This window comes from Podarcis cretensis (genome assembly GCF_951804945.1).
Source record: "Podarcis cretensis genome assembly, chromosome: 4".
In the NCBI taxonomy this organism is placed as follows: domain Eukaryota; kingdom Metazoa; phylum Chordata; class Lepidosauria; order Squamata; family Lacertidae; genus Podarcis; species Podarcis cretensis.
The window spans coordinates 252,078-271,473 of NC_137173.1; the positions used below are offsets into that span (position 1 = coordinate 252,078).

Here is a 19,396-nt window from a genome sequence, read left to right on the forward strand (position 1 = left end):
TCTCGGTCTTATCCCTCCGCGCGCTAGCTCTGGGCTTCATCGGGAAGAGGCCGGTGCTCCCGCCCCGTCCCTTGGCGCTCAAGCCCTCGGGTGATACGTCTAGAGCCGGGCTGGGTGGGGCACGTCCGAGGCCGCCCCCTTCCGATGACTCCCTGACGCCGTGGGCTGGGAGCGGACATCCCCGACGGCTCTCGACGCGCCTGTACTGTACTCTCTTCTCTTCCTACCGACAATGGTGACCGTCCGGAGCTCTCCCGCCTCGCCCACAGACTGGACGGGCCCCGCGGCGACCCCCGACGCCGCCGCCTCCACCCTCTCGACGGCTTCTTTGACCCCGGACCCCGCGGCTGCCTCGCCGCCGCTTCCGCTGCCGCCGCCCCCGCCGCCGCCCGTCGGCTTGAGCCCCAGAGCGCCACGGGCCTGGCCGGGCGGGGAGGGTTGCTCGGGGCCGCGGGCGGCGCGGCTGCGCAACTTCAACTGGGAGGCCATCCCGGCAGAGCGCATCCGGGGGCGCCACAACCTCTGGACGGCGCCCGGGCGGCGTCGGGGCGAGGGCTTCCCGCTGGACCTCGCCCTCCTGGAGGAGCTTTTCGGGCAGCGCCCGGAGCCGCCCGGGGGGAGCCTGCGGGGCCAGCCGCCGGCGGAGCAGGTGAGCCCGACGGGGCGGACGGTGACGCAGCGGGCTTCGCCCTCCCGGGCGCCCAGAAGGGGCCCCCGGGAGCCGCGTGTGTAGCTGCCTGTCTGGGGAAGTGTGGGGGGGGGGGGCGCGAAGAGATCCGCTGGGGTGCCAGACGCAGCCTTGAGAAACGAGAGGAGAGGGTTGTGCGGCCCATCTCCGGAGGCCCAGAGTGTGAGCAGAGTGGAGGGAGAAAGGTGTGGGGCTGGCCTGCTCTCTCCCCCAGGACGAGGGGACCTGGCATGGTTGGGGTGGGGGGAGAGGGAGTCACCCAGGTCAGTCCCTGGCTCAGTCCCCAACTGAGAGGATCCAGCGGAAGGAAGGAGAGGGGAGCGTCTGATCTCTCTTCTCCTGGCCAGCGGCTGCCTGTCAGGGCAGAGGGAGCCCCCTGAGAGCCAGGAGGGCCAGTTACCTGGGAGCTGCCTTTCTTGGGACCCCCTGCCCTTTGATGTGAAATCCAACTATTGGAGCCTTGGAGCTGGGCTGGGGGGCTCAGTGCCATTTGGGTGGCGTCTTTCAAGGGTGAGAGAGCAGGGGAAGCAGCAGGAATGGTGGATCTGGTTTGGAAGAAAGCCTCTTCCCAGAAAGCAGCTGCCCGAGTGAAGCAGGACTGGGCTCTGGGCTTCTAGGAAGGTGCTGGGACAGGATCAGGACCTGGGTGGTGCAGAGAGGTTTGTGTGTGTGACACGTGGTGGCCGGGAGAGGCTGCACTTTCTTGCTCAAGTCCTTCCCTGCTTCTCCCTCCTCCAGGTCTCCCTGCTGGACTCCAAGAAGATTCTGAACCTGGGCATCTTCCTCAAGCAGTTCAAGAGGTAGGGCAGGCGGGAGGGCGGCTGGGCTGGACCACCAGAGGGGCGGTGAGGGGCCCTTTGGCCTGGGGGCAAGGATGGGGCTGGTGCAGAAGGTGCCAGCCCAGGTCAGGGAGCTGCCTCGTCTCTCTTCCCAGGCCGGTCCAGGAGATTGTGGCCGATATCCAGGATGGAGCAGGAGCCCTTTACGGGGCAGAGAAGCTGCTGGAGCTGACAAAGATGCTGCCTGATGCAGAGGAGGTGACTGCTGGGAAATGGGGGGGGGGCGGCGGGAGGCTTGCGCCGCTCCCCAACTCCCAAGTGACGCCTCCCCTTTTCTCTTTGGGAAGGCCAAGAAGCTGGCTGCGTTCCGAGGCTGCCAGAGCCGCCTTTCGGAGGCTGAGGTCTTTGCCCTGCTCCTCGTCCAGGTGCCCAGGTGAGAGGGTTGGCGTGGGTCCAGGGGGGAGCAGAGGCTTCAGCCGGCCCTTCTGCTCCTGCTGGGCTGCCCCAGAGCAGAGGAGCAGGATGCCCTCCTCAAGGACCGGGAAACCAAGCCTGGTGAGGAATGGTTGAGGGAGTTGGGAGAAGAGAAGGTGGAGAGCGCTCCTCAGATATCTGGAGGGCCAATAAATAAAGAAATAATTAACAGTGGAAGATGGAGCTGTTTTCTGCTTCTCTGGAAGGCATGAAACAAGGGATTCAACTCTCAAGAAAGGAGATTCCAACTAAACATGAAGAAGGACTTTCTGATGTGTTTGATTCCCTGAGAGGTTTTTGAGCAGAGGTGCTGTGGCCCCAGCCATGGGTTCTGGAGCTGCCCTTCCTGCGCTGCAGCGGCTGGACTAGAGGATCCCTTCCAGCCCAGCGGTTCCATGATTCCCTCCTTCTCTTTCCCCTCCAGCTACGTCCACCGCCTGAAGCTTCTGCTCTTGCAGGAGGAGTTCTTCCCCCAGCTCAACTCCCTGCAGTCGGCCATCCAGATTCTGACAGAGGCAGCCCTAGGTACCCTGGGGAGGGGGGGCACCTGAGTCCTGGGCATGTGGCTTGACTCTCCCCCCCTCAGGACAGGCTGGGAGGAGAATGAGAGGGGCCAGACATTGCCTGGAGGCTGAAGAATGGCTATCAGTTTGTCCTGGTGGCAATGCAAAATTCCAAAGTGGGGAATCTGTCGGCCATTCAGTTGACAGGGCTGGTGTCCCAGAGGCAATGTGGGGTCACTGGAGTCACCTGGCAGGGGTGCCATCCCACACACACCCCTTTGCCAGCATGGACTGGATTGATCTCTGCCGCCCCCCTGATCTCATTCCCCCCTCCCCTCCCCTCCCCTCCCCTCCCCCAGAGCTGTTGGAGTGTGAGGAGCTGCACGAACTCCTCCAGCTGGTGCTGAAGGCAGGAAACTACATGAATGAGGTGAGGGGGCTTGGCTGGCGGGGGGGGGGGGGGAGAGGGCTGCCTCTGGTCTGGCAGGCAGGAAATGCCGCCCTCTTGGGTCAGCCTCCAGGCCCCATGGGGGGTTGGGAGGGCAAGGGGGCTGAGGGGTCCCCAGTTGTAGGGGGGGGGGTGCTCCACTCCCGGTGTGCCTGGCTCTACCTGAGCAGGAGGTGGCACCCAGTTTCTCTGCTTATCATCCATCCAGCTGGCAACGGGAGCACCTCCTTGCACCCCCACAAAAGCCTGCCACAGAGGGCAGAGGACCTGCCCTTCAGTAGGTGGAGCAACCTGGCCCCTGAGTCTCTGCTCTGAGCACCGTGGGCAGTTGGCACCTGGCCAGCCAGGGCTTCTTTGGGTATTGGGCTGGTGAGAAGAGCTGTAAGAAAATGTGGCTTTGGGGAGGGGCACGGGCAGCGGGAGCGGCAGGGCAGGGCCGGGCGTGAGCTGTGGCCAAAGAGGCTGGCTGGTGGGCTGGGATGCTCTGGCCTGTGACTCCACCTGAGGACAGCCCTGTTTCCAGAAGGTTTTGATGTTTGATGAGGATGTTTATCTGTGTTTTTGTTGGAAACTGCCCAGAGTGGCTGAGGCAACCCAGTCAGATGAGTTGGGGTATAAATTATTATTATTATTATTATTATTTTATTAATAGACTGGTGTCCCCTCTCCCTGCAGGGAGGCTACGCTGGCTCTGCGCTGGGCTTCCGCATGTCCTCGCTGCTGAGGCTCACAGACACCAAGGCCAACCGGCCAGGAATGGACCTTCTGCACTTTGTTGCCCTGGTGAGCTCTGCCAGCCCATGAGGGGGCACAGCGGGTAGGAAGGGGGCCTGTGGGGTGTGCCCTATGTGGGTGGTGCCCTCAGCAAATGCCGGCAGAAGGAGGGCCAGAAAAATGACTCCTTTCCTCATGATCGATCCCTAGCGTGGAATTTGCCCCTTTCACAGCTGCCATCCATGGGGTTGACATCTCCAACGACCCATCCGCTATGACCCCAACATCTTGCTCCTGGTCTGTGTATATATATATGTGAAATTAAGATGGTTTTGCTCCAGCTTGCACTCTTTACACCTGTTCACACTGAATTGCTTTTGCCATTGGGCCACGCATTTCCTCTGTTTATGAAGAGCTCCAAAAGGACCTCTGCAATCTGTTTATTTTATTTTTTAGCATCCAGAACAATTTAGCATCATCAACATGATTTGGTGCCTCATTGCTCACCTCTTGCTCCAGTTTAAAAACAGATACCGGTCCTTTGGCCGGTCTGTTAGTTCCTCCTCTCAGTTTCCTGTTCTGGAAGAGGAGCGGGGCCACCTTGGCCCTTGTTTTCTCCCCGTGGGGCGGAAGGTGTTGTGCTTTTCCCATGAACTCTAATCAGCTTCCTGGCTGAGCGGGGACTGAGCCGGATTCCCCCTTCCCTGCCTTGGCCCTTCAGGACAGGACAAGGTCTCCAGGGCTAACTCACCACCTCCTTCCCCTGCAGGAGGCAGAGAAGAAGGACCCTACTCTCCTGCAGTTCCCCAGCAAGCTGCAGCACCTGGGGCCTGCTTCGCGGTGAGGAAGGGCAGTGCTCTGTGCCCCCATTGGGGGAGGGGATGGGAATGGGAATGAAGGAGTTGGGGGGGCATCCCTTCCAGCTCCTGCCCTTGCTCTCTTGTCTTTCCTGCTGGGCCTTCTGAAGCAGACTGGGCTTGCAGCTGGGGGGGGGGGTAGTCCGGCAGTCTGGGGGGGGGGCATGAAGCAAGTGCAGCTCCCCAACACCTTATGTGCTCCCTTTGCAGGATCGTTGACCAGGAGGTGATGGTGGAGCTGGAGAGCCTGGGGCAGCGCCTTCTGAGTGCCCAGGGGGAGCTGGAGGGCCTGGGCCTGGGTGCCCAGGTGGGGCCCTTTGTGCAGGTGGCTTCAGTGGAGCTGCAGGCCGTCAGGGCCTCCCAGGAGGGCCTGAGCCAGACCGCGGCCACCCTGTGCGACTTCCTCTGCGAGGACCCCGAGACCTTCAGCCTGACTGAGTGCTGCCGCATCTTCCAGTCCTTCGGGGAGCGCTTCCTGGCTGCCGTGCAGGTAAAACCTGCCCCCAAGGCGCTGGTGGGATGGTGGCCTGACGGGGGTAGTCTATGGGCCTCTGGAGGGACATAGGAAGGCGTCTTATAGCTACTCTGGCCATTGGCAGCAAGGGCTCTCCAGGGACATTCCCAGCCCCCTCTGCAGGTGCCCCTGGTGGGAACTGAACCCGGAGCCTTTTGCAGGCTGCTGAGCTAAGGGCCCTCCCCGTCCCCCTGCTCCTTCTCTCCCCTCCCCCAGTCCTGATCACACATGAACCTTCCCCCCACCTGGAGGGCAGTGGTGGGAGCAGGGGACTCCTCTGAGGTGGGGAGGCAGGTCCAGCCTGGCCTAGAGCCCCAAAACAACACCACCACAAACTGGCTTAGAAGTAGAAAACCAAATTCACTAGAATAACAGCTAGAATAGAGATAGACTTGTAACCATTCAAGCAGCAAACATACTAAGGTGCCATGTGCAAAACAAAGGCTGCTCAGCAAAGAGCATTTTCAAATCAAAGCCACCACCCATCAGTCCGAAAAGCTGCATGATACAAAATAGCACTCCAATTACAATGTGTGGTAAACCATAAAAATTAGAAAATATCAGTCTCATACTATACTTTACCCAGTCATACAAAACGGTTTACAAGATAAAGAAAGTGCCTGATGAAGCGTGTAGCGAAACCTGTAATATATCCGGAGAAGAACAGGTCTCCTTTTGCCCACTTACGTTATTCTCACCAGGGGGTGGGTTCGATTTGCCTTCCTGTGATTGAGCCACACACACGGCTTTGTGTTTCCAACTCAAGACCTACTGAAGAACATCTCATCCAGTTCAATCTTTGAAAAACAGTTTTGAAAAACTTTTTCATATTCTCCAGTGTGCTACCCTTGCCATTGTGGCGGCACGGGGTTGCCGTTCTGTGATTGGACTTAGGCTACTTGTTGAACGGTTCATTTATCCAGTCTGTATAACGTTTATTGCACATGTAACTTGTTAAGATACAGTTGTACATCCATCCATTCCATGTTTACAGTATCTCCAGGCTTTGTTTTGCACATGGCACCTTAGTGTGTTTGTTGCTTGAATGGTTACAAGTCTATCTCTATTCTAGCTATTATTCTAGTAAATTTGGTTTTATACTTCTAAGCCAGTTTGTGGTGTTTTTGTTTTGTTGCGTTGGCTTAGAGCCCCCTCACCAATTGGGGCAGAGACTGTGGGTTGGGTTCCTTGCAGTGTCTCTACCTGGGGCACCTGAAGATCCTTGCATGGCCTCCCACTTTGCTGTGGCTCCAGCACCCCCTGCAGAGTGCAGGATCAGCTCCTGGCTCCCTCCTTCACGCAGCACATAGTGGAACTGCGGAACTCCCTCCCACAGGAGGCAAGGCGGCCACCAACCTAGGTGGCTTGAAAGGAGGATTAGACAAATTCCTGGAGGCCGAGAGGTCTTTGGAAGGCAGCCAGCCAGGGTGTCTCTGCTTCTGGGAAGCGCAGGAGGGGAGAGGTTTGGTGCTTGGAGGGGTTCCCTGGTTGGCCCCGGTGAGAACAGGATGCTGGCGCAGATGGCTCTTCTTCTCATGTCCTCCTCCTCCTCTTCCCCCCCAGGACAACCAGGCTCGGGAGGCCGCCGTGTGCCGGCAGCAGCGCCAGGAGCGCGAGCGCAAGGAGAAGCAGAAGCGGCGCTCCATCGCCAGCTGCTCGGCCCGCGACCCTGGCCTGCAGGATGTGGAGCTGGACCTCTTCTTCCTGCGGCCCCCTCGCTCCCGGAGGCGCAACCGGTCCCAGCAGGGCCTCCGCCTCGCCCTGGAGAGCCCCCAGAGCACCAGAGAGAGGGCCCTGCCGCTCGGCCGCCGGAGACACACGCTCACCGCCCTGCCCCCCTGCACAGAGCCCCCCAGGCCAGCGGAGACGGAAGCTGCCCCAGCCACCCCCACACTCCCCGCTGCTGCTGCCGCCCCCCCTGGCTGTGGCAAGAAGGCCGGGGGGCTCTTTGGGCAGGGCCTCAAGGCCTTCCTCAGGTCCCCCCCCATGGCCACGGTGGCCGCCTCCCCCCAAGGCCCTGCCTCGCCCGAAGCCCCCAGCGGCTTCCGCTTCCCCACCCTGTTCCAGAAGAAGACCCCCCAGGAGGGCCCAGAGCTCCCCACCTCCCCCCTGTCTTCCCCCAAGGACGTCTCTGCCCTGGTGGGCTTCTTCCGCCGCCTGAGTGTGGGGGAAAAGCCACGGCAGGGAGCCCAGCTCTGAGACGGGGCGGCTGGGAGGGTCCCAGGGCAAACCTGCTGCCAGGCAACCCCTCCCCCCAGAACATGGGATGCCAGTTGGCGGGGCCCTTCTCTCCCGCTGCCCACCTTGTACTGGCTCCACTCAAACTCTGCAGTAGCCTAGAAGAAGTGGTGTCTTGCTGCTCCCCTCCTGCCCCCCCCCATCCTTGCAGGATCAGCCCCTCTTTCTCAGGCCACAGAGCCAAGGGCTGCAGCCGGCAATTTTAAAGTCTTCCCCTCCCACACCAATAAAAACACTTTTATATTCTCTCATCTCCCCCTTTTAAAAACTGTTCTGTCCGTTGACTCTCAATAAACTTTTTTGGAGCTATTTCTTGCCTGAGTGTGATCTGAGCTTTTGCAAACTCTTCCTTCCGGGGTGGGCTGGGCTGGGGGGGTTTTTCAAACTGGTGATTGACATCATCACCAACTATGTGCAATCAAGGACAAGGCACCTGCATCCATTGGGTCCTCATCATGGTTCGATTTTGCTCAATAGCAACTCAGGAACTCAGGGGAACTGGAAATAAAGCTTATTCATACAACAACAACAACCCCCCGCCAGACATGTAACTGAAACAAATCTCTTGGCTTTGTTGATATACAAAGCTTGAAAGAAATGATAAATGGAGATGATATGAAATGGAATTACAAATGGTACAGAATGTATACAGAAAAGGGGAAATAGAAAATTGAGTATATGGTAATTCACACAAATATGACTGATTGAATGATTGCAATTGGATATGATTTGTATGCTGATTAGCAAATGGCAAGCACTGGCAAAGCAATAAAAGGGACTTTTTGTTGTTGTTGTTGTTTAGTCGTGTCCGACTCTTCGTGACCCCCTGGACCAGAGCACACCAGGCACTCCTGTCTTCCACTGCCTCCCGCAGTTTGGTCAGGCTCATTTTTTTTTTTTTTTTAATAATAATATTTATTAAGTTTCAAATTAACACATATAAACACAAATACAAACAACAATAAAAAAATACAAAAACCAACAGACAAAACAAAAACAAAACAAGTATAAATTCAGATCTTATTTTCATAACCTACTTTCACCGACCTCCTCACACCTCCCCCTTCTGTATTCTAATCTCATTTTTTTGTCAGCAAATCCATTCCCATATTTCCCATAGTTTTTAATAATTTTAATAATTCTATTCTTTTTTTTTTTTTAATCAACGCCCCTGCAAACCACTAGTTTTTTAAACCCATATCTTATTTAGCCTTCATTAACTTTATAATGTTTGTTAAGGTAGTCTTTAAACTTCTTCCAATCTTCTTCCACTGTCTCTTTGTCCTGGTCTCGGATTCTGCCAGTCATCTCTGCCAGTCCCATATAGTCTGTCATCTTCATCTGCCATTCTTCCAGAGTGGGTAGATCTGGTGTCTTCCAATACTTTGCAATAAGGATCCTTGCTGCTGTAGTAGCGTACATAAAAAAAATTCTGTCCTTCTTTAACACCACATGGCTTACCATACCCAGGAGAAAGGCCTCTGGTTTCTTCAAGAAGGTATATTTAAATACCTTTTTCATTTCATTATATATCATTTCCCAGAAAGCCTTAATCCTTGGGCATGTCCACCAGAGGTGAAAGAATGTACCTTCATTTTCTTTACATTTCCAACATTTGTTATCTGATAAGTGGTAAATTTTTGCAAGCTTGACTGGGGTCATGTACCACCTATAAATCATTTTCATAATATTCTCTCTCAGCGCATTACATGCCGTGAATTTCAAACCGGTGGTCCACAACCTTTCCCAGTCAGCAAACATAATGTTATGACCGATATCTTGTGCCCACTTAATCATAGCTGATTTAACTGTTTCATCCTGTGTATTCCATTTCAACAGTAAGTTATACATTTTTGACAAATTCTTAGTTTTGGGTTCTAACAACTCTGTTTCCAGTTTTGATTTTTCCACCTGGAAGCCAATTTTCCTGTCCAACTTAAAGACTTCCATTATTTGATAATAGTGAAGCCAATCTCGCACTTTATCTTTTAAATTCTCAAAGCTCTGCAATTTCCACTTGTCGCCCTCTTGCTCTAAAATTTCACAATATTTTGGCCATTTAAGTTCCATATTAAGTTTTTTCAACGCTTTTGCCTCCATTGGTGACAGCCACCTTGGAGTTTTATTCTCCAGCAAATCTTTATATTTAATCCAGACATTATACAGTGCTTTCCTGACCATATGGTTTTTAAAACCTCTATGAACCTTGACCTTGTCATACCACAAATATGCATGCCACCCAAAGAAATTGTTAAATCCTTCCAAATCCAAAATGTCTGTATTCTCAAGAAGCAGCCAGTCCTTTAACCAGCAGAATGCTGCTGATTCATAGTAAAGTTTCAAATCTGGCAGGGCAAATCCCCCTCGTTCTTTCGCATCAGTTAAAATCTTAAATTTTATCCTGGGCTTTTTGCCCTGCCAGATAAATTTAGAAATATCTTGCTGCCAACTCTTGAAACAGTCCATCTTGTCCACAATTTGCAAAGTTTGAAACAAAAACAACATTCTAGGCAATACATTCATCTTTATAACTGCTATTCGACCAGACAAGGAAAGCTTCAAATTTGACCAGATTTCTAAGTCTTTTTTCACTTGTTTCCAACATTTCTCATAATTATCTTTAAATAAATTCATATTTTTCACTGTCATATTGATCCCCAAATATTTTACACTTTTAACCACAGTTAAACCTGTCTCATTCTGAAACTTCTCTTTCTCAATTACTGTTAAGTTTTTCTCTAATACCTTAGTTTTTAATTTATTCAGTTTAAATCCTGCCAATTGACCAAATTCTTGCATCAGTTCCAAAACTCTTTTTGTACTAGATTCTGGCTCTTGCAATGTAAGTGCCAAGTCATCTGCAAAAGCTCTCAATTTATAATGTTTCGCTCCGACCTGTACCCCTTTAACCAGCTGGTCTTTTCTTATCATGTTTAACAAGACCTCCAGGACCGAAATAAAGAGTAACGAGGAAATTGGGCACCCCTGACGTGTCCCTTTCTCAATTTTAAATTCTTCCGTAATCACATTGTTCACAATAAGTTTAGCCTTTTGTTCAGAATATATTGCGCCTATACCATTTTCAAACCCTTGACCTACCCCCATACCCTGGAAATTCTTCTTCATAAAGGTCCAAGAAATATTGTCAAAGGCTTTCTCCGCATCCACAAATATCAAAACAGCTTTTGTGTTTATATTAACTTCTAACATCTCCAAAATGTCTATTATATTCCTAACATTATCTGATAGATGTCTTCTAGGGAGAAAGCCTGCTTGGTCCCTATGAATCTCCCCCATCAATACTTTTTTCAATCTTCTAGCTAAAATGTCAGCAAAGATTTTGTAATCCACATTTAGTAAAGAAATTGGGCGGTAGTTCTTAAGTTGTGTCTTCTCAGTCTCTGTCTTTGGTATAAGCGTGATGTAGGCCTCTTTCCACGTTTCAGGTGCCTTTTTCCCCTCAAGAATTTCGTTGCAAACTTGCTTCAAAGGTTGTAATATCCACTCCTTTAAGGCTTTGTAATATTTGGAAGTGAGTCCATCAGGCCCCGGAGATTTGCCCAGTTGCATACTTTGAATGGCACTCTCTATTTCTTGTTCAGTTATTTTCTGGTTCAGAAATACTTTGTCCTCGCTTGAGATTTCCTTCAGTCCATTTTTCTCCAAAAATTGTTCTATATCAGAGTCTTTTTGTGGCCCTTGTGTGTACAGTTGTTTAAAATATCTCTGGAAGCAGCTTCTAATTTCAGTTGGGTTATAGATGTTCTTTCCATCCACTTCTAAATTTGTCACTGTATTTAGCTTTTGGTCAGGCTCATGCTTGTAGCTTCGAGAACACTGTCCAACCATCTTGTCCTCTGTCGTCCCCTTCTCCTTGTGTACTCCATCTTTCCCAACATCAGGGTCTTTTCCAGGGAGTCTTCTCTTTCATGAGGTGGCCAAAGTATTGGAGCCTCAGCTTCAGGATCTGTCCTTCCAGTGACCACTCAGGGCTGATTTCCTTCAGAATGGATTGGTTTGATCTTCTTGTAGTCCATGGGGCTCTCAAGAGTCTCCTCCAGCACCAGAATTCAAAAGCATCCATTCTTCGGCGATCAGCCTTCTTGATGGTCCAGCTCTCACTTCCATACATCACTACTGGGAAAACCATGGCTTTAACTATACGGACCTTTGTTGGCAAGGTGATGTCTTTGCTTTTTAAGATGCTGTCTAGGTTTGCCATCGCCTTTCTCCCAAGGAGCAGGCGTCTTTTAATTTCGTGACTGCTGTCACCATCTGCAGTGATCATGGAGCCCAAAAAAGTAAAATCTCTCACTGCCTCCATTTCTTCCCCTTCTATTTGCCAGAAGGTGATGGGACCAGTGGCCATGATCTTAGTTTTTTTGATGTTGAGCTTCAGACCATATTTTGCGCTCTCCTCTTTCACCCTCATTAAAGGGTTCTTTAATTCCTCCTCACTTTCTGCCATCAAGGTTGTTGTCAGGTGCAGCCCTGACAGTCGTGTCATCTGCATATCTGAGGTTGTTGATATTTCTTCCGGCGATCTTAATTCCGGCTTGGGATTCATCCAGTCCAGCCTTTCTCATGATGAATTCTGCATATAAGTTAAATAAGCAGGGAGACAATATACAGCCTTGTCGTACTCCTTTCCCAATTTTGAACCAATCAGTTGTTCCCTATCCAGTTCTAACTGTAGCTTCTTGTCCCACATAGAGATTTCTCAGGAGACAGATGAGGTGATCAGGCATTCCCATTTCTTTAAGAACTTGCCATAGTTTGCTGTGGTCGACACAGTCAAAGGCTTTTGCATAGTCAATGAAGCAGCAGTAGATTTCTTTCTGGAACTCTCTAGCTTTCTCCGTAATCCAGCGCATGTTTGCAATTTGGTCTCTGGTTCCTCTGCCCCTTTGAAATCCAGCTTGCACTTCTGGGAGTTCTTGGTCCACATACTGCTTAAGCCTGCCTTGTAGAATTTTAAGCATAACCTTGCTAGCGTGTGAAATGAGTGCAATTGTGCGGTAGTTGGAGCATTCTTTGGCACTGCCCTTCTTTGGGATTGGGATGTAGACTGATCTTCTCCAATCCTGTGGCCACTGCTGAGTTTTCCAAATTTGCTGGCATATTGAGTGTAGCACCTTAACAGCATCATCGTTTAAAATTTTAAATAGTTCAGCTGGAATACCATCACTTCCACTGGCCTTGTTATTTGCAGTGCTTTCTAAGGCCCATTTGACTTCACTCTCCAGGATGTCTGGCTCAAGGTCAGTAACGAGACATCCATGTCTTTCTGGTATAATTCCTCTGTGTATTCTTGCCACCTCTTCTTGATGTCTTCTGCTTCTGTTAGGTCCTTACCACTCTTGTCCTTTATTATGGCAATCTTTGAACGAAATGTTCCTTTCATATCTCCAATTTTCTTGAACAGATCTCTGGTTCTTCCCATTCTGTTGTTTTCCTCTATTTCTTTGCATTGCTCGTTTAAGAAGGCCTTCTTGTCTCTCATTGCTATTTTTTTGGAAATCTGCATTCAATTTCCTGTATCTTTCACTATCTCCCTCACATTTTGCTTGCCTTCTCTCCCCTGCTATTTGTAAGGCCTCGTTGGACAGCCACTTTGCTTTCTTGCATTTCCTTTTCATTGGGATGGTTTTAGTTGCTGCCTCCTGTATAATGTTACGAGCCTCCATCCATAGTTCTTCAGGCACTCTGTCCACCAAATCTAAATCCTTAAACCTGTTCCTCACTTCCACTGTGTATTCATAAGGGATTTGACTTAGATTGTATCTTACTGGCCCAGTGGTTTTTCCTACTTTCTTCAGTTTAAGCTTGAATTTTGCTATAAGAAGCTGATGATCTGAGCCACAGTCAGCTCCAGGTCTTGTTTTTGCTGACTGTATAGAGCTTCTCCATCTTTGGCTGCAGAGAATATAATCAATCTGATTTTGATGCTGCCCATCTGGTGATGTCCATGTGTAGAGTCATCTCTTGTGTTGTTGGAAAAGCGTGTTTGTGATGACCAGCTTGTGCTCTTGGCAGAACTCTATTAGCCTTTGCCCTGCTTCGTTTTGAACTCCAAGGCCAAACTTCTTGCCATCTCATTTTTGACCACATCCAACTTACCCAGGTTCATGGTTCTTACATTCCAGGTTCCTATGCAATATTTTTCTTTGCAGCATTGGACTTTCCTTTCGCTTCCAGGCATATCCGCAACTGAGCGTCCTTTCGGCTTTGGCCCAGCCGCTTCATCAGCTCTGAATCTACTTGTCCTTGTCCTCCGCTCTTCCTCAGTAGCATGTTGGACGCCTTCCGACCTGAGGGGCTCATCTTCCAGCGTCATAACTTTTATATGCCTGTTGCCTTTGTCCATGGAGTTTTCTTGGCAGGATAGTGGAGTGGCTTGCCGGTTTCTGCTCCAGGTGGATCACGTTTGGTCAAAACTCTCCACTATGACCTGTCCATCTTGGGTGGCCCTGCACAGCATAGCTCATAGCTTCTCTGAGTTATTCAAGCCCCTTTGCCACTGCAAGGCAGTGATCCATGAAGGGGAAAATGGACTAACATCTTTCATAATAATTTTTTATTAATTTTCAATTTCAATCCAATAATAGCCTCATTATAGCAATACCAAATTATAATACAATTACTAATACCAACTGTTCAAATACAAAATTATATAATTTATATAATTTAGGTGGCCTCCCATGTACTAGAACTGATGGTTGATGATTTCTTTTCTGTGTTCCAAAATCTTATGAATTTCAATTACATCCTGGTCAAAAAAACAATCCTTTATACAACAACTGCAATATTCACTCCATAAATAATAAAGGATGGGGAAGAGTCAGCTCTAAGTTTCCATTGTAAACCTTTTCGTAACCATCGTAAAATAGAGTTTCCCTCTCTTTTTCCTTTTTTTTTTTACACGCTTAGTTCTGTTTAATGTTGTCTTCCATATCTATGATATGGATCAGGCTTGGTTTCTAACTGCCTCAACCATTCTTCATCAGGCTTGGTTTCCAGACCCTTCATCATCCTGGTCACCCTCCTCTGTTCACCTTTCAGATGCTCAATATCTTTCTTCAACTAGCCTGCACTGACTGGCAGCTGCTCTCCAGGGTTCGGAGGGGGGGGAAACATTGTCAGCCCCCCCCCCGGAGATGTCGCCCAGGATGGAAGACCTGCATGTCGCCCAGGATTCCCCAAATATTACCTCGTTTTGCCCTGCTGGGCTTCGTCAGCCAAGCATACTCATATTTTGTGGATCAGAGACATGGAACGTGTGACTACCCAGGTCCAGAGTGGAGTCGTGAAGATGGTGGGATGGCATTCTGTAGGCCTCCTTCTGGCAACTCCTGCAGCCAAGCGGGTTTCTTATGCCTTGCTCTTCTTTCCTTTGGACCACCTCAGGGAGGCCGAGGGGGGGGGGCGGCGTCTTGCTGCCTGGGCACAGGGTTGCCACCTTTCTTTTGGCAAAAGACAGGGCAAGGCAGGACAGAAAGAGATCCGAAAATTGATAGCATTATTTTGCCTCAAAAGATCTCATGGGTTTTTGGGTTTTTCAGTTTCTTAGCATATATGATCTATTCCCGGAGTAACTCCATGTGTCTCAGCATCGTGCTGATTGAAGACAGAGACGGGGTTTCTACTGTGTCACAAAGATCAGGGAGTGAAATTCTACTAAATCGTGAAGGACCACCAAATGATTGCCCACTTGCGAAGACTTCTGAATCTGCAACTCCTGGAAATCAAAGCGGAATTCCAGAGCCTGGTCAGAGGAATGAGAACCAATTGGTGGAAAGAGGAAAAAGAACTGGAATAGAATAGAAAAAAATAAATAGTTTTTAATGGATATTGAATAAATTGTTACTGTTTTGAACTACATTGTGTTATTGTCTTCCATTGATCTGGACACTTTTGTTGTTGTAGTTAAGTTTGTGGTTCACTAAGATTCCTAGACTCTTTTCCCTCACCTTATATTGGTGCAGCTGGTTCTTCCTGCCAAAGTGCAGAACCTGAGATTGGCTAGAGGTCTTCTTTGCTGGCCACCAGGGCATGACCATGTCACAGTCGGTGTTGTGGTAGCTCTGTGTGGCATTAATACAGTTCAGTGCAATCGCCTGGTGGCAGTGACCTGACATCTAAGCTGTCTCCAGGACACTCAGTCTTTTGCCTTGGAAGAGCATATCACGTTTGTGATGCAGAGGCTGAGGTAGGAGCACAGTTCAGCCAGCCTTTCTCCATTCTTGTTCAGGCTCCCGATATCAAGGGGGCCTCTGCGATTATCCCAGCTGTGGCGACTTCTCCCAGCAGGACTAATAATAATAATAATAATAATAATAATAATAATAATAATAATTTTATTATTTATGCCCCGCCCATCTGGTTGGGTTTCCCCAGCCACTCTGCTCCCAGCAGAACACTAAAAACAGAAAAAACTTCAAACATTAAAAACTGCCCTAAACAGTGCTGCCTTAGATGTCTTCTAAAAGTCAGATAATTGTTTATTTCTTTGACATCTGATGGGAGGGTGTTCCACAGGGTGGGCGCCACCACCGAGAAGGTGTTTGCAGTCCAGTTCCTCGCAGAACTTGTTCTTGATCTGTATATCAGAGCACACAAAGTGTAAACGCTCAATATGTTAACTGGAATGGAGGTAGTTGAGAGATGGAGAGAAGGGAAGCATTCTGAGCCCTCAGCTGGCAGTTCTATCGCAGACAGAAGGGAGTCCTTCACTGACAATCTCATGCCTTGAATGTGCGGTTATTTAAGATGCCCTCCTGGCCGCAAAAGGTGCAGTTCTTTTCTCTGAGGCTGCCATTCGAAGCAAGTCTGGTCTCCTGTGGAGCAGCAATGTCCATGTTAAGTGTTTTCAGCTCATGGTCAGTGATGTTCATCTTCCATGAGTCATTGACCTGGAGCAAGTCAGCAAACAAGCCAGAACACATGGTCCTAATGTTCCAGCTTGCTGTGTGCAAGAGGGTTTCTTCCTTTCTTTTTTGCCTGATATAGCAGTTTAGTCTGCCTGGTGAGTGAGACTGTGAGCTCCAAGCACCCACTGAGGCAGGTGGACAGCCAGCACTTTATTGGCTGGGCACTGCCTGGCTTTATTGAGGTTGTGCACGTGTGTGTGTGTGTGCATGCGTGTGTGTGTGCGTGCGTGCACACACAGCGTGATCACAGGGTTGGTGGGAGAAGGCAAAGGAAGGGACACAACAGGTCCCAACCACCCCCCTCTCTAGCAAGGAATGTCTGAAGGGGAAGACTGTCATTGTCCAACAAGCAGTGCTTTTTTCTGGGGGGACATGAATACCACTAAACATTTTGTGAATCTAAGTTTGGCTTCATTGAGGGGCATTATTTCAATGTGAGTAGGAAAATGAGAGGAGCCCTAAACATTTTCTTTAGAAAAAAGCACTGCCATCAAGAATGCAGAATGAGCCCTGGGAGCCTTCCTTTCTGAGGGAGGCTGGGCTGCTTTGAAGCTTCTGGCCCCATTCGGGGTTTCCTTCCTTCCTGACTCCTTCCTTTCCTGCTCCTACCTGACCAAATCTTCCCCTGATTCTTTCCCGGTCAGATTCCTGTTCCTGCCCTGGAATCCAGGTTACCTTCCCATCACTCTGACTGCAGAATGGATCTCCTTGCTTTTAACGCTCTTCTCCAGAGATCTGGGGACAAGAAACAGAACTCGGAGCGAGACCCTCGAACTCACCAGAGATGTCGGCTGCAGGATGCAGAATGGGAGGGAAACCAGCCACGTTAATATATTGGGGGGGGGGGGGAGCTGAGAGCCCTTCGGAGAATCACAGAGTCGGACGCAGACTCTCATCGCCTGGAGGGATGGCGGCTCCTTGAAGGAGAAAGAGCTCGGCTCCACCGGAGCCGACCAGTTGCGTTGCTGAGCCGCCCTGGCTCGCCAGAAATGTCCAGCCTCAACATGTCGGGGGGAAAGAGCCGCTCCTGACGCTCACCTTTGGCCTTTACCTGCCGAGATGCTGCTCCGTTGAGCAGGGGCTTCTGCAGGCGGCAGGGGGCGCCACAAGCCGTCGGCGGCTCTGCTGGGCTTCCAAAATGCGCGGCCACGGGGCGCAGCGCGGGACCGCCTTCCGTCCAGGAGCGAGTCCGCGGTGCCGGTCCCTGCGGTCCCTGATACCTGCTCAGGTAGGACCTGGGCGAGCCCGGAGTGACGTCGCCACCTTTTCTGGGCGAGGTCGCCTGCCCTCAGCGCCCCGCTCTGCCTTTCCTGCGCCGAGCAAAGCGGGAGCAGAAGCGGAGCGAGCGGCGTCTCCCTGGCGGCGGGGGCTGTTCTCTTTGGGGCCGGACCCCGCGGGCTCCGCAGGACGCGGCGGCATTTCTGCCCGGGACCTGCACAGGTGAGCAGTTCCCTGCGCGGCTTCTAGAGGCGCCCCCGGGACTGCGGCGCCGGGAGGTCTTTCGGGCTCCGGAGGCGAGGAGGACCGCGGCGCTGGCAGCCCCGTCGAGAGCCCGGAGCCGCTGCGAGGGGAGCGACCCGACGGGAGGCGGGGGCAGCGGGTGGGCGGCCCTGGGCAGCGCCGAGGAAACCGCGGAACTCCCTCCCGCAGGAGGCGATGTGGCTCCCAACTTGGATGAGGCAAATTCATGGAGGCGGAGAGGGCTTTGGAAAGCCACTGGCCAGGATGGCTCTGCTCTGTCTCCCGTCGAGGCAGCAGCAATGCGGGGCAGAGCAGGTGGAGAGAGATGCTCTTGCGCTCGGGTCCTGCTTGGCAGCCCCCCCGGGGGCACCCGGCTGGCCACTGGGCAGCCAGGGGGCTGGACTAGACGGGCTCTTCCGAGGTTCTTAGGGAACCTCCAGCTCCAGAGGCAGTCTATCTCGATCCCTAGGTTTTTAGGAGTATTTGGCCCCTGTGGACGAGTTAGGCCACTTGCCTGGCTCCGCAGGCTCTCCTCATGTTCTTATGGCAGAAGGGGGCGCACAAGGGCGCCCGGGGTATCCAGGGGGCCGGGGGATGCGGTGGAGCTCCTGTCTTCGGAGCTGCGCGCTTCTTGGCGGGCGGAGGGAGAACGACTTTCTGTCCCGACTCCCGAGCACAACAACAACCCAGATGAAAGAGGCGGCCGGGAAAGGGAGCTGGACCAGCCGGGCCGCATTCCTGCTTCCTTCTGCCCCGCCTGGGGGCCGCTTGGCCCGGGAACCGGAGGATCATGGGGGGCGGAGAGGCTGCGCGCGGCTCCTCCCTTGGTTGGCACGCGCGCTGGCGGGCGAGAGGAAGAACAGGCCTGCGGGGAGAGGCCCCTCTCCCTCGACGGGGGTCCCTCTTGCCACCGGCCCCCTCGTCCAGCCTGGATGCGCCCGTGCCAGGGGTAGGTGCGGGGCCCCCCACGGCGGCAAGGCGGGGTGCTCGAAATCGGCCCACCTCGCCAGGTTGTTGGTGTCTGGATGACCAACAGAGCATCTCATAGAATCAAGGAATTGTATTCGGAGGGTCATGCGATGCAGCAGGAATCTCTTAAAACTTCTACTGCGCCTTCTGTGCCTCCCACCTCCCCTGGGGCGCGCGAGCAGACTCGGCTGCCTCCACGCCCGAGCAAGGGCTGCCCTGGCCCGTCGCTGGACCCACGAGCGCCTCCCCTCGCCCCACGGGACCGAGTCCTGGCTCAGATTGCTCTCCAGACGCCTCTCGGCGGCGCCTCTCGGGGGTTCCGTTTGCGCCTAGGTCACACACCGCACCCCCAGTTCTTGACAGCCCAACTGCCAAGCCACGCTCCCCGCCCCAAGTCGACCTCGCTTCGCGGGGTGCTCGCTGCCTGGCCAGCGGGCCGGGGAGCCACGGACTGAGCCAAGCGGCCTCGGGAGCCGACGGGGAGAGAAGGGGGGCCGCCAAGCCAGGCGGGGCGGCGGCGTCTTTTCTGGCTGGCCACCGAGGGCTGAGCGCCAGCGGAAAGGAGCGGACATCCATGCCGTCACCTGCAGCAGCAGCAGCAGCAGCACCGCCGCCTGCCTCTGAGCAGCTGCGTGGCTCAGGCTGAGCTGAGAGAAGGAGCGCCGGCAGCAGCAGACCACTCGCTCAAAGGCCGGGAAAGGCGGCCAAGGGCTGGTCCTGAGGGCTAGACTCCCAAGGCAGCGGGTCTGCATCCAGGTCGGTCTCTGAGCTGCTGCTGCTGCTGTACAGCTGGAAGAGACCCCCAAGGGTCATCTAGTCTG

General features: G+C 52.3%; 2 protein-coding genes across 2 annotated transcripts in view; both read left to right on the forward strand.

Annotated features, from left to right (window-relative positions):
- Positions 1-19,396, forward strand: part of ARFIP2 (ARF interacting protein 2) — an 85,523-nt gene that overhangs the window by 10,690 nt on the left and 55,437 nt on the right. The window lies entirely within an intron of this gene.
- LOC307213922 (FH2 domain-containing protein 1-like) lies at positions 233-7,488 on the forward strand (the record flags this gene model as incomplete). Its single annotated transcript, XM_079972153.1, has 10 exons — positions 233-649; positions 1,427-1,488; positions 1,623-1,725; positions 1,815-1,900; positions 2,366-2,466; positions 2,804-2,874; positions 3,568-3,675; positions 4,376-4,446; positions 4,674-4,953; positions 6,541-7,488. 10 exons carry the CDS (start codon positions 233-235, stop codon positions 7,174-7,176), a joined length of 1,935 nt encoding a protein of 644 aa, XP_079828279.1. The 3' UTR covers positions 7,177-7,488.